The 18,887-nt window shown below is 36.5% G+C and overlaps 1 protein-coding gene across 1 annotated transcript; it reads right to left on the minus strand.

Moving 5' to 3' along the window:
* Positions 1 to 490: 490 nt before the first annotated feature.
* On the minus strand, positions 491 to 18,103 carry sycp2 (synaptonemal complex protein 2; the record flags this gene model as incomplete). The annotated part of the gene is made up of 38 exons (XM_079238480.1): positions 491 to 547; positions 742 to 798; positions 1,044 to 1,122; positions 2,097 to 2,155; positions 2,290 to 2,389; positions 2,608 to 2,702; positions 2,935 to 3,125; positions 3,774 to 3,914; positions 4,117 to 4,165; positions 4,338 to 4,616; positions 5,598 to 5,881; positions 6,416 to 6,566; positions 6,920 to 7,057; positions 8,710 to 8,774; positions 8,904 to 9,066; positions 9,164 to 9,224; positions 9,350 to 9,393; positions 9,492 to 9,537; positions 9,623 to 9,681; positions 9,783 to 9,819; positions 9,916 to 10,037; positions 10,134 to 10,564; positions 11,470 to 11,533; positions 14,842 to 14,898; positions 15,131 to 15,279; positions 15,428 to 15,488; positions 15,583 to 15,681; positions 15,882 to 15,927; positions 16,218 to 16,270; positions 16,382 to 16,524; positions 16,633 to 16,667; positions 16,765 to 16,859; positions 16,965 to 17,050; positions 17,314 to 17,338; positions 17,430 to 17,536; positions 17,618 to 17,753; positions 17,837 to 17,977; positions 18,080 to 18,103. 38 exons carry the CDS (start codon positions 18,101 to 18,103, stop codon positions 491 to 493), a joined length of 4,029 nt encoding a protein of 1,342 aa, XP_079094606.1.
* Between the last annotated feature and the right edge of the window lie 784 nt (positions 18,104 to 18,887).

The raw sequence follows: 18,887 nt of genomic DNA on the forward strand, positions 1-18,887 counted from the left end.
TAAGCACTACTTGTCATCAAAATACATCTTTTTTTTAAAAGAATGGCTTCTGTAATCTTCTTTAAACAGTTTTATTTGCTTATTAAAAAGCAATAGAGGTTAAGATCTTAAATGTATAGTTGATCATTTTCAGTATTTAACTAACACGTATTTATCAGGAATATATTAAAAATGTCACATTCACACTTTTGACCTACTAACACCATAAATAATATCGCTGAGAACTTTCACAATAAAGTTAAGATCAGAAAAAGCTTATATCTTTTAAAAAATTTGATTGGATGTATACAAACAAAACATCCAGTTACTAAATATCTGAACACATCAGTGTACAACAATATCAGAACCTTGAGAAATGCAGGCTCCATGCAAACACTTTCACTTGAAACAACCAGAATACTCAGGACTGCACATCACATGCTAAAATGCATCACCGGCTTCGTTATGTAGAGACCTTTGGCAGGACTTTGATCAACTCAAACCTGCATCATCAAGGGAAGAACAAAGTATGCAGCCCTCTCTTCACACTCTGGATCTCTCCCTCCAGCTACAGATGGTGGGAAAAAAAACATTCCGGAAAGGACCATTTATTTCTAACTCATAAATCATCTGACTTAAACTTTGAGTACTGATGGTTACAGGATTTCAAAAGGAGCATTGTTTTGCTGAAAGACTGAAGGAGAAACATGTAGGACAGCTGAAAGCCAAGCTTAAAAGGAAATTGTGTTCATGTTCACTCACCATGTCATTGAGAAATCTATCCTGAACCGATTTCATGTCTTTTTTAATCAGGCCAATCTGAAAGCAGCAGAGCAGCAGGGTTTAGGAGAAGGTAACAGAATCTGACAGTCAAGACAAGCAAGAGACAAAAAGATGAGAGAAAATGTTGTAGAGTTAAAAAATAATGGACAAACAGCTGGACAGGCAGATGTTGACTACTGCTAACGTGCTACTTTAAGAGAATATAAAGTGACAAAAAATTACTATTTATGAATTTCATAATAAACACAAATACTTGTGCAGCACATATTAGATGGTCAGACCTCAGATGTAAATATTCCCTCCTCATATTCCAAGCTTTGACAGGCTTGACTCTGGAGGATTCTCCCAAGGGTTTCATTTCTGAAGGGAAGAAAAAGGCAACCACAGAGCCAATTAATAAGCATCCAAACAAGGTCAGAACATTTTTTTTTCTGTTTTGTTTAACTTTTTGATTATTTTTCCATTCTTTTTTTATAGAATGCCAAGACTAAAACATCCACTGATCTCTTTTATTGCATATCAAAGTAAAGTGCCTGGTAAGGCATCATCTACCGTATGATCATGACTGATCAGAAATTATGAAAATGTAATTAATGCAATATATTTGTGCCTATCAAATGGTGACCAAAGCAGTCACAACTCATTTACTGAACACCATCACTTCTCAAACTCAAGGTTTCAGTGAGACAGTACACAAACCAGTATGTGATGCTTACCAGCAGACAAAACTTGCGTTTACATAGACACCGTACTGTTTAGAGTCAACATAATAAAATAGTATTTTGGAGCAGTGCCGAGCGAGCTACTGATACTCTACATTTATTCCAGTCCTTTTCAAGGAAGTAAAAAAAAAAAAGAAAAGAAAAAAGCTGAAATGCAAATGTATTGCTCAGCCACGTAAAAAGACACTGCTTAGGTCATACAGTATGATCTAATTAAAGCACAGAGTATGAACAGCCACATGAGGCATGTTGGTAAATTTGGATGTTTATAATTAAATCTGGGTTATGGCTAGAGAACAGTCAGGGGCTGCATGCTGGCAAATCATCTACAAACCCATATTAGTTATATTTTTTTTAAAAAAACAAAAAAACAATGGATGCATCCTTGCAAAACATAGTTTGTGCTGTGGGGTGCGTATTTAGTTCTGAAAATGATTTTGCAGTCAAACATTTAATCCCTGCTCCACATAATAAACAAGTCTTTTATTCAATGTTTTATAATGAATTTTGGCTTAAGCCTGTGGGATCATTGCTGATCAGAGTGTGACAAACGAAAAACAACAAGGCTCTTTCAGTGCTCACTCAAACACACATAACAGGCCTAAAACGAACCTCTTGATTTCCTGCTTCTGGTAAGAATGGAAAGCCGAACTCTGCTTTTTCCAGTGCATCTGTGAGAGAGAAGGGCAAAGAAAATGATCAGACGCTGATTTAAAAAAAAGAAAAAACTATCAAATTCCATGCACAATGTGTGTCTGTGTATAAGAGAGAGGGGAGGAGGAGTAAAGGAGAAGCAGCGACATACGGTCAGGTCTTTCTCCATGCTTTTCAAGGTGTTACTGTCTTGCTCCAGTATGTGCATCTCTTCCAGGAGGACTTTCTGAATCTGTTCAAGCTGCTGAGTTCTGTGGAGAACAGATAAAATCAACTAGTAAAGAAGAAACCAATTTAAAAAAAAAAAAAAAAAAAAAAAAGACAAATATATTTGTTGACAACAATTACTTTTTCTTTTTATCCAACAACAAAAGTGGGAAACCAGCTGTCACAATAACTTTGACAATAGCAAATTTTTATGTTTGTTCAAATTAACATGTATGCAGAAAAAAAAAAAACATCAACTGACCTGTGTTTGTTGAGGTGCATACTGATGGAGGAGACATGCTGCTGTACAGTCTTTGATGACTGCTTGTTGTAAATCTCCACCATCTTACTACGGAACTGAACACATGAACACATTTATTATCCAGTGTTTAGTTTGCATTTAAGAAAAGCACATTCATTGCTTTAAAAGAAAACACACACACACACACACACACACACAAGGTTGATGTGCTAAATCCTTAGTAGTTTAGTATTTCTGTTTCAGAAGCAGGACACTCATAACATTTTGTACTAGAAAAAAATCTCTTACTCTTTTGGTTTCATGCGTCTGTGTGTGTGTGTGTCGAACCTGAAACTTGTTTTTTATCTCGGAACTCAGCTGCTGACAAAAGTCATTTGGGTTCATGTCAATTTCCGGAAAATCAAACTCTTCATCCATGTCCATGTTTTCATCTACAATTCTTGTTTCCGAGTGACTGGAGCACATGTGGGAAGAAGACGCCACTTGGCTGAACTCGTCCTCAGCAGACAGCTCAGCAACTGTGGGTAACAAATACATTTAGTCAGTTTATTTTTTACTTACTCATTGTAACTTGTTTTTCTAACCAAACAAAACATATTTTTCTTTTTTTTTTAATCTTACAATTCTTCATCCTTACAAGATCACTGCACTGCTAAATGCAATCAGCAAGCACAAAATCTGATGTCAAGTAAAACTGGGGGGAACGAAAACGAGTGTCGATATTTGTGTCAGTCTTATTTTCAGTATTCCTAAATTGTCCTTTATTCTCTTCCTTGATATCTCTGAAAGTTCGGTCCTGATGCCCCCTTCCTCTAAACTATGTTGCTCTCCCCAGGTCTGTCTCTGTGTTGGTGTGGCTGCTAAAACAACAAATATGTGCATCACCTCATGTAGACATAAAGAATCAGTAATTATTTTTTTTACAAATCCACTCCACTATTTAACGTAAATTTGGATTATTTAAAAAAAAATCATAATTATGAGTTGCTTTGCGACTATTACCCAATTAACCTTGTTATTTTTCTTAAACTAATGTGGCAGCAAGGACAGTTCTTTGTGTGATGTGTAGAAATGTGTAACTACACGTGGCTTGAAGCAAGAAAAGCCCTCATTTCTAGGCATGTGTTACTCAAAGAGAAAGGTCAAGCACATGTAGCATGTCTTACAGGACTTGAACAGTTTCCTTGGTTTCATCCGTGGTGAATGCTGCCCTCTGGTCTTGCTTTTTTTCTTTTCTTTTTCTTTCTTTTCCTTCTTATCGTCCTCAGAATTACTGGACACAGAGTTGTGGCGTTTGCGACTAGGTCCTAGACGAAACATAATGTGGAAGTGATTTCACTGCGGTGGTCAATTTAAGACAATTTGTTCTCAGGAAGATTTGCTGTAATTAGATAAACCTTTAAAATACGTAACTTTGTTTGAAAGTAGATCAGATCAAGATGTGGTGTTAGATCATATCAGGTAGGGAATACAGGATCAAAGAATTATAAAACACAAAAGCTGTTTTACCTGAGATAAGACGCTGAGTAAGCTCAAACTCATCTTTGTATGGTGTTTTCTGTCGGGAAGGACAGCATGGCATTAAGCATTTGTTTGATTGATACATTTATTTACAATTAATAGCTCAGTGAACCAGCTGTGTTATTTCAGTTCTTCCATCCATACATGTATCATCCATCTAAATGGAATAACTGGATCATAAAGAACAAAGTTCAGGAAATGAGTCAAACCTCTGATTTAAGGGATGCCGCCAGTGCAGCAGTGGTCCTTTCCCGAACTCCTCTACTGAGTACCGATGACTGGCTCAGTGAAACCAAAGATCCTGAGGAGACTTTACTGAATTCAAGAGGGCAGCCATGGTTAATCATATCTTCAGGGAATGTTAGCTGAGGAGAACAGGTTACATGTGGCTTCTTTTGCTCAAGGACAGTGGATGTCAACAAGGGCTGCGTGGATGGAGATAAAAGTGACAGTGGCGCTGAGGATAGATGTTCTGGGACTGCACACATCTGGCAACAAACAATAAGAGAGAGACAAAATAAAAGCAGTATATTTTGTTGCCTTCTTATTATTTTCTTAGATTATCTTATATTATCCAAGAATATCTAGATGATCTTAGAATATCTTAGATTATACAAGTACATGTTGAGGACATATTCCCCAATTCATTATCAGGAACAGATTAGATGAATCAGTGCTACACGCTGGCCTGCCTGGTGTTGAATAGATAATGCCTCTTTGCTGTTCAGAACAAATTATGTGATTCCAACATTTTCAAAATAGTTTCATTTTTGTTTACAGAACTTTTTACTAAGAAGAATAAATGGCTTGGTTTAAGCAAAGCTATCTCATGCTATCAGTTATAAAACTTCAGCCATCGTAAACCTGTCAGCAGCCTGAAATTTATCAACTCTAAAGTTTCTTTATAAAGAACATCAAATATTAAAATGGTGGCAGAGAGGCTTTACTGTCTAGTTTGCTCCACCCACATTTTCTCAGTTCGTCTGGAAAATTCAGTCAGTCGTGTTCAGGTCAAACCTACTTCCATGAATTCTAAATTACTTGTTAAGACGGCTTGCAGTTGTCTAACAATTCACATCATTATGATTCTCACATGGCTGCCAAGGGATGTCCGTGACTTCCATATGGAGTAAAGGAATGTGGATCACAAAAACGCGTTAAATTCCACACTCAGCAGGCTGGTTAAACATCTTTCAAATGATGAGCATTACATGCACGTAAAATTGCAAAACACATTCTACGCTGGACTGCCTTGACGTAAGTTAGGATTCTTTCAGACTAGTACCACATTTTCTTACTTTGACAGTGTATTTAACAGCTTATAAACGTGTCATGGGAACGTTTCCCTTTGACACACTAATGATAAAATGGCAATGTCAAGGTAAGGTTGAGCACATAATGCTTAAAATGTCTGAATGTCCTAATGTTTGACAGAATATTCAGCCTAAAGGTGTCATAAGGTAATGTACCTCTGTTGCACCAGGCTGAGCGAGAGGACTGGGTGCAGGAGACTGAATCCCCACTGAGCATGAAGACGGTACAGACAGGATGCTCTTGGTCTTGGTTGAGCTGCGGTTCTTTTCTGTGCCGTACAAAGAACAGGGCTTGTGTTTTCCTTTATTGCTGACTGTGGAGCGAAGTTTGGGAAGCAGCAGGATGGGTGAGGGGGTGTCCTTGCAGGGAGGCTTAGGGGAGGTAGGGAGCAGGGATCCCAGCGGGGTGAGGACAGTGGAACGGGTTGACCTTTCTGCAGCTGTGAGGATTCAAAACAAGCACAGATGTTCAAACAGCTGGCTTCAGAAGTTGGACAGAGAGCAGAGGGTCAATGCGTAGATATGTCTCACATATTCATTTACAGTCAAGAGTTTAGAGGAAAACACTGCTTTAATGAGTTAATATAAAACGAGAAATAATTTGGATTCTGCGTGAAAAATATTCATATAAATTTCTATTTCAGGTGGAAAGTCCTTTAATCTTTTTTAATCATCACAACTTCCTTTTACCAGCAAATTTGAGGACTTGACTGAAATGCATCAGGCCTTTAGTAAAAGGATTATTGTATTATTCAACCTACTATACTTTCAATCCAAGGACATCCAATAATCATTAATAACAAGAGGCAATTTTGTCAAAAAGTCTATTGAGTAATAAAGCTGGCCATGGCAGTAGAGCAATCAAACTATTAAATCAACTGTAAAACACTCAACATAAATCAGCTAAAACCAAAGTAGTCAAATGACTATTATCTAACTGTGGTGATGGTGAGACGTTTTCCACACAATCTTACATCTCATCTTCTCGATGAAAGGAGGGGATTGACAGAAAGAGGTCTGGCAGACAGCCAAGGAATCCTTCAAAGAACTCATCTGTTTTTGGGCAGGCGTGACGTTTTTCTTATTCAGCTTTGAAGTTTCCCAAAGAACATTCCCAGCCCTAACCTGCAAAAAAAAAGTTTCCAACATCATGACTAGTGCTAAACAAGAAGCAACGCAACAAGAACTTGGAGGAAAATGACAACTTGAGAAAGGGGGGGAGGAAATGAAAATTTGATATGCTTCAATTTGGTCTTTGATGTCTTCTTTATCAGGAAAAGTAAAGTACAAATCAAAAGGTTGGACATATTTATTTTTATTAAATAATAATCACACAAATAATTATTTGTATAAAAAAAAATATATTTTTACTTTCTATCATTTTTGTTAAGTTTGCTTAAGTTTAATTACAATATCCCCATTGGGGCCACTGCCACCCTGCAAACTGGATGTTCCTAAATGAAAGACTGAGTTTGTACCTTCAGGTCAGAGTGGCAGTTGTTATTTTGTTTCCTGCGTTTATTTGCAGACTGTTCAGACAAAGCGTTTATCTTCTTTACTTGTGGAATCTTTGAAAAGGTCTTCTCTTTCATCTCTTGCTGGCTTGCACAAGACTTCTGGAAAGAGCAGACACACCAAAGAGGAATTTATTATTAATGCAATGGTCTACCATTGCTACAACAGGCCTTATGTAATCACTTTTAGGTTGAGGTGATGAGTAACAAACACATACATGTTCTACAGAAAACAGTAGAAAGATTGACTAAGATCATGTATACATCTGTGTATACATCAGACAAAAAGTTGTCTGCTGCTGAACTTGTCTTTGAAAGCAGTTTGATTCGTCAACTTGATCACATACTTGATAACTTTATATTTCAAGGCCAGCTGATGTAGCCTTGGAGGCTCGATGCAGCTATCGCAATAAAATGTTGACAAACCATGAACTACAGAGCAAGTATTACATAAAATGAATTACGTGCCTAGTGATGAACATTTCAGTAAGGTTTCCGTAACACACGCGACAAGACTTTTCAATGAGTCACAAAGAACAAACAATGAGAACAAAGGAGAGCATAACATAAATATACAATGCAGATGGGTTTAAATAAATTAAAAGGAGAATTGTCAATTAAAACAACCTTATTTTTGGAAGTGGCGTGCATGTCTGACACAGACTCCATTTTGGTTGGTTGCTTGCTTGCTGCCTTTTTCCTTTTTGTTTGAGCAGCTTTCTCACAAACTTCCTCAGCATTTTCTGGATAATTGGTGGATGAGTGCTGTTTGCAGGGGAGAAATGAAGGGTTTATATTTGGCATCTGAACAAGCAAAAACATGACTTGTGGTGTGTAATAAAATATCAATGCTTAATGTTAAAATGCTATTCTTACCATTTTTACACTCCATTTTAAGTCCAATGTTTGCGTAGTTATTGTCAAAAAGTTAATTGCAATACTGACCACATTTGTAAGCTATTTTCATTGATACAATTATTTAGTGCAATAGTAAGAGATCAAAATGGTGTAAGAGTTCTACAGTTCCAAAAAGATCCATGATTCTGTGTGGCTTCCACACATAACTGCATAACACTGGCTAATTCCAAGCTGGGATGCTTCCTCTGTATTTTAAATTTGATCACCAAAATGTAGCATAACTTTAATCAATGATTTCCTAAAGCTTGGTCAGTCAATAATGCATCCTTAGATATGCAGAATGGACTACACTCATACTCCCCTGTTGGGGGAGTATGAGTGTGAGTGTGAATGGGTGACTGTGACCTATAGTGTAAAGCGTTTTAAGTGGTCGGCATGACCAGAAAAGCTGGAAAAAGTACAGTTTGGATTGATACTACTATAAAAATATTTTAAAAACAAGTCATTCAAAGCAGCAACAAAATAAGTATCTTATTAGTTCAGCCGTGTGCTTTGGAACGACAATAGCATTTTGACTCATTTTATAAAACAGAGAGGAATCTCTTGCCTTTGGAGCAGGAGTTTGCTCTGCTTCAGAGTGGCTTTCATCTGAATCTGGTTCCCAGTAGCTTTTAAGAGAGGTGGCTGCAGTTCTCTTTGGCCTCTTGTACATTTCATTTGGTCTGCCAGGTGCTGCTGCTGACTTCACTGTCGTTGACCGGTTCAATGTCCTCTGTGGTGGCTCAAGTGCCTTCTTCAAGCAAGTTTTCTTCTTATACAACAATGACACACTGTGGCTAAGCAAGATAGTGCATCACTGGCTTATTGAGGATTATTCCTATTCAGCATGGTCTTACCTTACTGGCTTTGTCATTGTTCTGTGCAGTTTTCAGAGAGGGTGGGCGCAAACCTGAGGAGCTGTCTGCAATTTTAAAAAAAAAAAAAAGTACACATAATCCAGGGGATAACTGATGTCTTTTACGGTCATGACATTCATTCTTGATGTAGAGAATCACACAAGGTGAGCCCGAATTTGGCTTGTATTGCCTACATGGACTAAGAGGAGGAGCCACTTTTGGTTTGACATGTGGCTGTCTGGCATATTTGGTAACTTTTGGTTTTGGCTTCTTGGTTGACTCTCTTAGCCAGCTGACCTCCGTCATGGCATTGTCCGTGTCTGTGTCACTAAACAGATGCTTTTTGACATACCGCTTCTACAACACACAAAGTATCAGAACACAATTATATATGCACTTCCCTTTATGGACACACAAGTATGGACACTTGTTTAACACAGTAAAATCAGAATACCTTTGACTCAGGCTGCTCTTTCTTAGTTGTACTTAGAAGTACAGTGGAGTTTTTGATGTTACTGTCAAACAATGGGAGAAATATTAAATAAAGTCTCATTTCAAAACGAAATTTTAAATGCTTCAGAAACAGCATCCCTTGAAAAACATTGTATTTCCATGCACAATTTTGTAGCGTCTGACTTACTTGCTTGACCTGGCACAAGTTTTAGTGAGAGATTTCTTCTTTCCCTATAGCACAGGTAAAGATACTTATAACGCTGCAGTGGAACTGTCTGCACTCAGGTGGAATTTATCAAAACATTAAAAAAAGCTGTAGAAATATCTACCCCGACGCTGATAGGTGAATCAATGGTGAATTCAAAGATGTCTTTCCTGTACAACAGAAAGGGTTTTTAGAACAGCCTATAATGCATAACAAGCCAATTATTTATCCAAAACACTCCATCTGACAAATTACCGCTGCTTGTTGGATTTTGCTGTTTTGTTGTAGGATTTCATGGCCCTAGATTTTTCTCTCTAAGGTAAATAAATAATATTCTCATTATTAAAAAGCAAAGCAAAGCAGAATAGGTTACAATATTGCTCAAGTCAAGCCAACAAAAATGAGGATCACTTACTTTACCAGCTGACTTCCAGCTCATGTTGAAGATTGGTCTGTTACAAGTCAAAAGTTTAATAAATGTCTCTATTATATTACCAACAAGATTTTTTTTCCCCAATTAATATGTCAGAAAACAACTGTCTGTGTACCTTTGGACAAGAGAAGGAAGCCAGTTTTTGACAATTGCGGTGGCTTTTTCTGTGGCTTGCATGTTGATCTCATAATGGCTAGAAATGAGCTTCACCATGCTTCCTGCAACCTCAGCATCTCTCTGGGTGGAAACAATAGAACCAGTAAGAAAGATATTTAATAACTTAAAAATAATCCAATTATACATTAAAACGGCAACATTTTACAGAATTCATACTTTCTGTTTGCTGGAAAGTGCAGGTTTATTTTCATCCTTAATCTTGGGTGATATTCTCTCCTGCACTGCTGTGCCATTAACTGAGGCTTTTGGTGAAACAGTATCTGCTTCCAATGACATCTGGCCTTTATGTTGCTCTTTGGGATGGTCCTTTCTCTGAGACTGCTGGACTTTGGGAGAACCCAAAGAACCACGCAAATTTCTTGAGCTTTTGTCTCTAGAATTCCCTCTGGCATTGGTAAATTTTTTCCGGAGTGGAGTTGGCTCCTTAGGTGGAGGATCTTGGTTCCTTGTAATAAGGACCCGCTGTAAGCGCTGGGTGAGTTCCTTATGAAACTGCTTTTGGAGGACAAGGTTGGAGTCTGAAACTGACAACTTCTGTTCTGAAGATGGACAATGCTCCTGCTTTCCTGCCAAGCTTGACTGCCGTTCTTAAGGTGATATGAAGAAAGAAAAAAAAAATCAAAGATGTTTTGCATGTGCGACAAGCTTTTAATGTGCAAAAGATAATGTCGATCAAAAACACTAATCACAATATTATTCACTATACTGATCAATTTTGAAATTCCTAAGAGCACTGACTTTTTTTTTTTTAAAAGATATATTTATACGGAATATATTTTATTTAAAGTCATATTAATATTCACGTCAGATTACACTGGCAACATAATGACTTCTTATTTAATTCAACTCTGTTGCAATTTCTACTTGACAAAATGGACTGCCCACATATTTGTAGCACCCCCAAAAAAATTTTCAATAGTATTTTTCTCGCTGCTAATATTTTATTAATATTTTGACATATTTGACATGCTAATGGAATGCCATTTGTGGTGACTTTGGATGGACTGAAAATGTGCAATAGTTATCACCCAATGCGACACCAGTAGATTTTCAGTCTAACTTTGAGGTCGTTTTATCACTCAGCCCTACTAAGACATACTGAAGATATTAAATGGTTTCTTCGTTTACCAGAGCTTGGCAGAGAACTGATTTTCTGTGTTGGCATCATGAGCATATCAGAAACTGAGAATTTGCTCCAGGCAGAAGATCTGTAATTTGAAAATATGTCCATTAACTCTCTTGATACATTTACTGTATGCAACAAGAAATCTGTGGGGCATTTCCAAAAAGAACATCAGCAATGTGAACATCTGACAGCAGATGTGCCATCAGATAACACCTTTGATGTAGTACTTACGTGTTCTGCCCGGTTCTGGGTTGGGTATCAGGCACAAAATAATTATCTGTAGGTAAAAAGGAAAATAACTGCTACAAGAGGATTAAAGAGAACAGAAGAGCTGTATCTATGGGCTAGTTTTAAGCAATACACTACCCTGAGATTTTTCTTCTGTCTGTCCAGCCACAACCGTATCCATCACCTCTGCCACAGACTTATTCTGTAGAATATGCAGAAAAACCATCATATACAATCTATTTATACAACCTTCAGTTGAAATTTGCTTCTTTTTTTTTTTTTTTTTTAAGTCTATGGACCTCATTTATCTACCATGCATAGAAAATGTTCCAAATTCTTGCGTAGGACTGAAATTTGGAATGTGTCATTAAAAAAAAAAAATCTTATTTGATCAAATATGTATATGCACACCAGTAAGCAATCTCCAAGTCCCACATGTTTAAGTAAACATGATTATGCATGATCATTTGCATCTAAAAATGCCCCCATTTAACCATATATAGAGACAACACTGTCCTTAAGCAATCACATGGAAATTGCCTGTGAATCTCCTCAGTGATGGAGAGAAAGAAAAATAAATCACTGCTGAGTTTGAAGTAAAATAACTTGGTGTGCAGACAGATCCTCCAAATATCACTTAATAAAATCCAGTTACATAAATTAAGCATCATTGTTCAGAGAAACTACAAATAAGAACACACTGGGGAATTAAAACCGCTACAAATTTCTAAAATGAAAACTAACAAGAACAAGGCACAAGATGACTAAAAGGGAATTAAAACACGACAAAAACTATCATTAAATTTAAAAAAAAAAAAAGCAAGAGGAATAATATAATTGATTTTTTTTTTTTTTTTTTAATTTAGGTGTTTCCATTACCAGTTTTTATGGTGATATTTAAGTTTTGCACAAGTCTAAGGTAATGGAAATGCAGTTAATGACACACGGGCTAAAAACACATCAGCATTCAACGGATATGATGACCACAACACAGACACCCCATTACTCCCTTAAACCCTTTTGCTAATGATGACCACAACACAGACACCCCATTACTCCCTTAAACCCTTTTGCTAATGGTTTGATTTGAAATGCACAGTCTTCCATCACCTCATTCAGTAACTGAGAGTGTGGGTTTGGATGAAGTTCATCAAGCAAGCCTGAGGTAACATGATTTACTGTGAATGGCCATTTGTAAAATTACAAAAAAAGCCAAAAGCAGTAGACTGTCTATTTGTAAATAATAACTTTAGAATGACTGTTTTTGTCCCAATGTTTAATGTGTTCAGTACCATTTAAAACTTAAAACTAAACACTATTTTCAACACTTGAACCACCTGTGTAGCATCTTACATGCATTTTATTCAGGAATGTTGACATACCTGCCCCTTGATGCCAACTGGATTTGTGCTGGTAGACATTTTAACAGTTTTTTCACGTGAACAAAACTTCTCCCGAGATGCTTTACTTTCATCCTTGGCTGGAGAGTACAAAGAAGCAGAAAAACAAACTGTATTAAATTAAAGCCGGATATGAATACTTTTCATAATGTTTCTTTAAGGAAAATATCCAAAGTAAGAAAAAAAGAACAAGTTCCTTATGAAAGAGGAAAATATGTGTCAAATGACTTAGGTTATAATGTATTGGATGTGAACCTGGAAATAGACTAACTGTATAGTATTAATTATTCTTCTGGAGAGACAGACACTACACCTAATGTAACAAACCCCATCAATGTTAGGTAAAATACTATGGTTGGACAAGTTTGTCTGCTAGTTACAGAAAACAAGCTCTGAAAACAATCCTGAGATAATGTCTTCTAATTATTGTATAAATCAAACTGAATAACGAACAATATACTGGTAATCTTCCCATGACTTAATAGGAAACCAGAAGGTTGGATAGTATGCTTCTGACTTAAAAAGTACTTAAGAACCCTAAGAATTAGTCAGATACTGAATTATCAGTCTCTTACTGAGAACAGTAAGAATGAAAAATAACAAGCACAACAGAATATTTTTTTTTCCAAGAATGTTTAATATTAAGTTTATTCCTAACTTTGTTTTTATGCATCAAATTGGTTTCATGAGGTTAATACAGTTTACAGAAAATGGTGCAATCATAAGTGCCATACACTTTTTAGTGTTACCTACTTGATGATTTAGCTGCAAGACAGTGACTACTAAGCACACGTTGTCCTCCACTGCTGCTAATGAAAGTTGTGGATTCTGAAATCTTCATCCTGGCAGGAGTCACTGTCTGGATAAAAAAATCAAAATGTGACTGTTTGGACAGGAACTGCAAGTACACACTATCATATCTTCCCAAATCAAACTAAATTTAGTGTATAGTGATCTAAAGACAGAACTTTAAGCTTGTGCTGCCAATATAAGTTTATCCTTCAGAATTAAGAAATTTATGATGGGACAAGTTTGTCAGGAAAAACTTAAACCTAATATGACAAGCTGGCTTGCGTTAAGTTCCCACTTATATGCAAGAGCAATGTGCAGCAAACAAAAGCAGACAGTAAAAGCAAAAAATATGTACAGGAATTACTTTCAGTCTTAATTTGAAAATGACTTCTCTACGCATTTTCTACCTGCATTTGCTTGTTCTGAGATCTGCTCATTACTGTTGCTCCTACACACGTGTCATCCCTAAATACTTTCCTTTTATTTATTTACTTATTAGTTTTTATTTGTTTTGTTTTGTCCTCAGATACTCATCGTATGTCCAAGTTCTTTTCAGATGCCTTTTCTGTGAAGCCTGTTTTCTTTTCTGGTTAGATTTTTTGCCTAAACATTGCTATTAGTCTGTTCAACACCCATGTTTAACATCATCCTGATTCCTGTGGGTACCTATGTCTTAGGTCTCTGTGAAGCCCACTGAATGACCCTGCTGTTGAATTGTACTATCCAGATAAACTTGCAATGCTTTTTGTAGACTTATTACTATGGTTTTAAATTCTGAATAACTAAAAGATAGTACATTAGCAGTCTATAAATATTGCACTATTTTAGATAGTAGTATAATAACACACTACTGTACCACAAGCAGCAGGTTTGTTTTTATGTATGTGATCATCACTGAACTATAAAAGCTATCAAACCTATGTATTATGCTAAATGATAAACACTTTTAAGATGCAATTCAATTTAAAACCCCAACCAGTGCGGATGCAGCTGCGGCAGATAAAATATAGGGTGCAGTGTTTTTCTCGCTTTCACCAGCAGACACTTGGCTTTCTGGAACAATCTGTGTAAAGTGACAAGCAAGACACACACGTGATCAATTCATATCTAAAATAGTTTTAAATTATAAAGTACAAACACCTGTTAAAATTTCCATTTCCATCTTGCTAACTTGATCCAAAGTCATTTGAAAACTTAGTCAGCGTGTGCAGCTACTTTAATATTTGCCTACTTAGTACATTGTGACATTGATAATGACCATAATAAATCCCATCACAACTGTAATTTGAGAGAGTTTAGCTGATGAAACAATATTTACCTGGCTATTGTCCCCCTCAATCGCTGTTTTAACTGCAGTTTTCACAACAGTCGTGAACTGGCAGACAGACATTTTTAAATGTCAATTGCAAAATTTATGATGACCATAATAAAAATAATTAAGCTTTTGGATGACTATTATTGCAAAAAAAAAAAAAATCTATTTACAGACTGTCAAGTCTTTTTAATCTTCTTTCATCTTATTACTTAAACTTTCTTGTGTGCATTCTGCTAGAATGTGTAAATATAATGAATGAATGTTCCAGCTATTGTTCCAGCATGGTCTTTACCTTGTTTTTGCTTTGCCCAAAAATGCTGCGAGCTGCTTTCAGGATCTCCAAGGAGGAGCTGAAATGGATGGTAAGACTAGATCCTTCCACTGCACCCACTATCACCACCTCTGACAGCTTTATCTCCAAGACTTGTCTCTTGCCTTCCTCTAAGAGATATAAAAAAAAAAAAAACTGGATTCAAGTAAATGCTTAAAAGATATGAGCAGTTACAAAAAATATGAAAGTTCTTAGTTCATTAGTCTTACCACAAATAAAATATTAAAAGAGATTCTGCTACCTTTATGCATTGAATACCTGTAACAGTGTAGCTTTGGACTTCATTCTTATTGATACATATTGTTTCCCAGTGACCATCCTGCATGAGTGGAAAACACATTTCACTGTGTATGTACATGCATATATACTTTTTGTTTTTGATTTGGAAATTAGACATGTTCAGAAGCTGCTACCTCTTCCTCAGGAAGGGAGAAGTAGAAGGAGATGCTGCGGCTGCCCAGATTGAAGTCAATCCAGAATTCCTCAAGCTTATCATCTGAGGGCATCAGCAGCTAAAACAATAATTAGACAACCAAAATCCCTCATGAATTCAACCTTACATGCTGAAAACTAAAGACAGCTTTCACTGTAATTTACTGTATAAAGAATGTGAAGACTTTTGATTGCAGTCTACCACTGTCATTTCAAAATGTATCTTGTATTGTCCTGTTCACACTTGTTTAAATCCAAAAGGAATCCTATTAACACTGACCTCATACTTGCCCAGATATACTTCCAAACAAGGGAAAGAGTGCACTCTGCAGGAGAAAAATAGATTTTAATTCAACAATGAAGTCATCAATCTAATTATTATCGATCCAAATTAGAAAAACCAAACACTGTATGCATATACAGCTAGCTAAAATACACAGGAAGACATCTGTTGTATTAAACTAGGTTTTTGACTCTTCTCAGGGCAGGAACATACTTCTGAAAAAGTCATTATCATTATGAAAATGAAAACCTCTCAGTTTTGAACTACAACGCAAGACACCCTTATAGTTCCCCCATAACTTATCTTGGAAAGTTTTCAACTGGAAATTTATACCTTCTCTTGTCTCCTTGCATCCCATTTACCATGTTTAAAAACCTGCGACAAGCCTGAAATCACAAATTCATATCCAACAATATGTAATTAGTTACAGCATTATCAGAATCAAGTGCAAGTTATGTATTATAATATAAATGCAAAACTAAAATGTAACAACCTACCGTTTCAAATTCTGAATCATTGATCTCAGCAAATCCACTGGCCACATGCCCCATTCTGAACCACTGATCTGCTAGCTCTTTCCTCTGGTCAGGGGTGGCCATTCTGCATAGTGCCTCCATTAGTGATGACTGCAAGTCATAATCTGTAAAATTCAGTTTTACATTTGTACTGATACAGGGGGAAAGTTACTGCCGGATTTAATAGAGAGAGAAGGTTATGGAAAAAGAAAATTAAGGGAAAAATAAATTACCACCACCCTCCAATATACGATCAGCAAGTTTGGTCCTGTGGAAAAATTAAAGAAATGAAGGACTGAAGAAAGTGTAAATATAAAAAAAAACATCTTATTCACTACAGCAATAAAGAAATTATTCCAACATACATGATATCTGAAGCCTCCTGTGATGTCAGGATTTTCCTGTTTCGCTTAAGCTCTACTGGGATTTTGTCCAGAATCAAGTTATATTTCCGAATTGCCTGTGACAATATTGTTATTTAATTAGTTTCCAAGCCAATATTTTGCGTTTTAGTTTATCTGAACCAAAGCTACTCCAAAGAGCTTTTACAGAATGCACTTCAAACCTCCTTCTGGATCAAGATGTAGATTCTGGGGTCGACCGCTAACTGGCCGACAGGATACAGGAAGGACTCAGTTACTCTGTATGTTCCTGTAAATGAACAAAATAATAAATTATGCTACTTTGATGAATCTCTGTGCCACAGAGATCCATCTGAGAAGCTCATCACACATGTTCATTATCTTCTACAGAAGTATATTCCCAGTAAATGTTGGGTAACGAAATACAGTGCAACTGATTTAACTTTGGCATGTTAGCACAGCATCTTAAGTTTAATTCTTGCAGTGTGTGGTTTCTAATTGAAGACAAAACACATTGATTATGTAAAATAAATAAAAAGTATTAAAGCATACCCTCTTTGCATGTCTCATGAATTATCTGCAATAGAAAGGAAAACATTTACAATAGGAACAGAAAATACAACCAATTTCATTTAAATGAATGTTCTTACTGTAAGACATCAGCCCACCATTAAGGCATTGAGGAAGTTCTCAGAGAGGGTCAGCAACATCTCATCCCAATGTGGGCCACACTGGATCCATAACTGCTTGCATTTCTCGAACCACTGCACCATTTGCACAAAACCGTGTTCAATCAGAACCCAAGCACATTTATTGCAAAGTCTTTAAATATTTTTTTGTAAAAAAAAATGTATACTTATCTTCTTAATCAGTCCTTGAGTTATTAAACCAGACAGCCCTTGACCAGCACCAGGTAATTTCAGGTATTTACCACACTTGTAGAGACTAGCAAACCCCAGGCTGGCTGATTTGGTATCTTTTTTATCCAAATTCTGAAGAATATTATTCATTTTAATAAATCCAAAAATACTATTTTATAGACATACTAGACATTTAACACTGGCCTTTATCTTACCGTGCTGATTAATTTATCCAATTTAGAAAGAAACTGTCTGGAACATTTCATTGGAGTCCATTTGCATGTCTCCTTCTCCAAAAGCACATCAAGTGCCTGGACATCCCCACTCTGTAACACTTTGTCCAGAACACTCTCCAGCTACAAAACAATGAAACAAACATAAAACACGGCAACAAATAACGAAATAATATTTAAGTTAACTGACAGTGAAGGTAAATCATGAATGCTCTGCAGTCCCACCTCTGCTCTTGGACTAGGTGCCATGCTGGTTTTCGATGAAAGGCTTCACAGCCACTTTGCCTTGCTTGAAACTTTAAAAGACAAATCTATCAGTGTCAACGTGATCTAAACAAGAATTAACTTCCATGGTGTCAGTAATATTTATTTACTAAGAACATAATAAAACTGAGAGATACATTAATGCCACAGGCTGATGTAACATATCTAATGACCAACTGAAGGTATAAAGGTTAACATTGCTAACTAACACAACTACGATGCACTATTTTAGGCACGTTTTTTCTCCTCAAAAATAAAGTGGCAAACTGATGCGATCAGATATTCATTAGCTTCCCTTGGCTGAACCCCCTCCCTTAGCTAACAAGTTACCAAAACTAGTCAAATACCGACTGTAACCGTGAGCAAGACCTAAGCTGTTTTAAAGTTGGACAGAATCGGTATATACACTTGTATTTTCTTACGAGTTTTTGACTTTTCAATGTTACTTACTAGTCTCCAAAAACACTTTATTTTCGTGAGATTTTTCTCTAGCCGGCCGTTGTAAGAGCGCGAAAACAACGTTGATCGCGCAAGCGCGTGGGCGTCCGACCAATCACCTTTAGCTGAAGTTTTTATGACGCATCCGACTCCGTGACCCCCATACGGTAATTTGCTGGTGGTTGTATTTACATAGATAGTCACACTTTCCTTTACCTTTATGACTTTAACGCCTTTATTACAATTCATCAAACGGATGCCCGCTTCACAACTCAGCTTAGCAAGTTTGGTGATTTATTTAATTCATCAGACCCCGTGTGACTCCATTTTG

This window comes from Telmatherina bonti (genome assembly GCF_933228915.1).
Source record: "Telmatherina bonti genome assembly, chromosome: 4".
Classification (NCBI taxonomy): Eukaryota; Metazoa; Chordata; class Actinopteri; order Atheriniformes; family Telmatherinidae; genus Telmatherina; species Telmatherina bonti.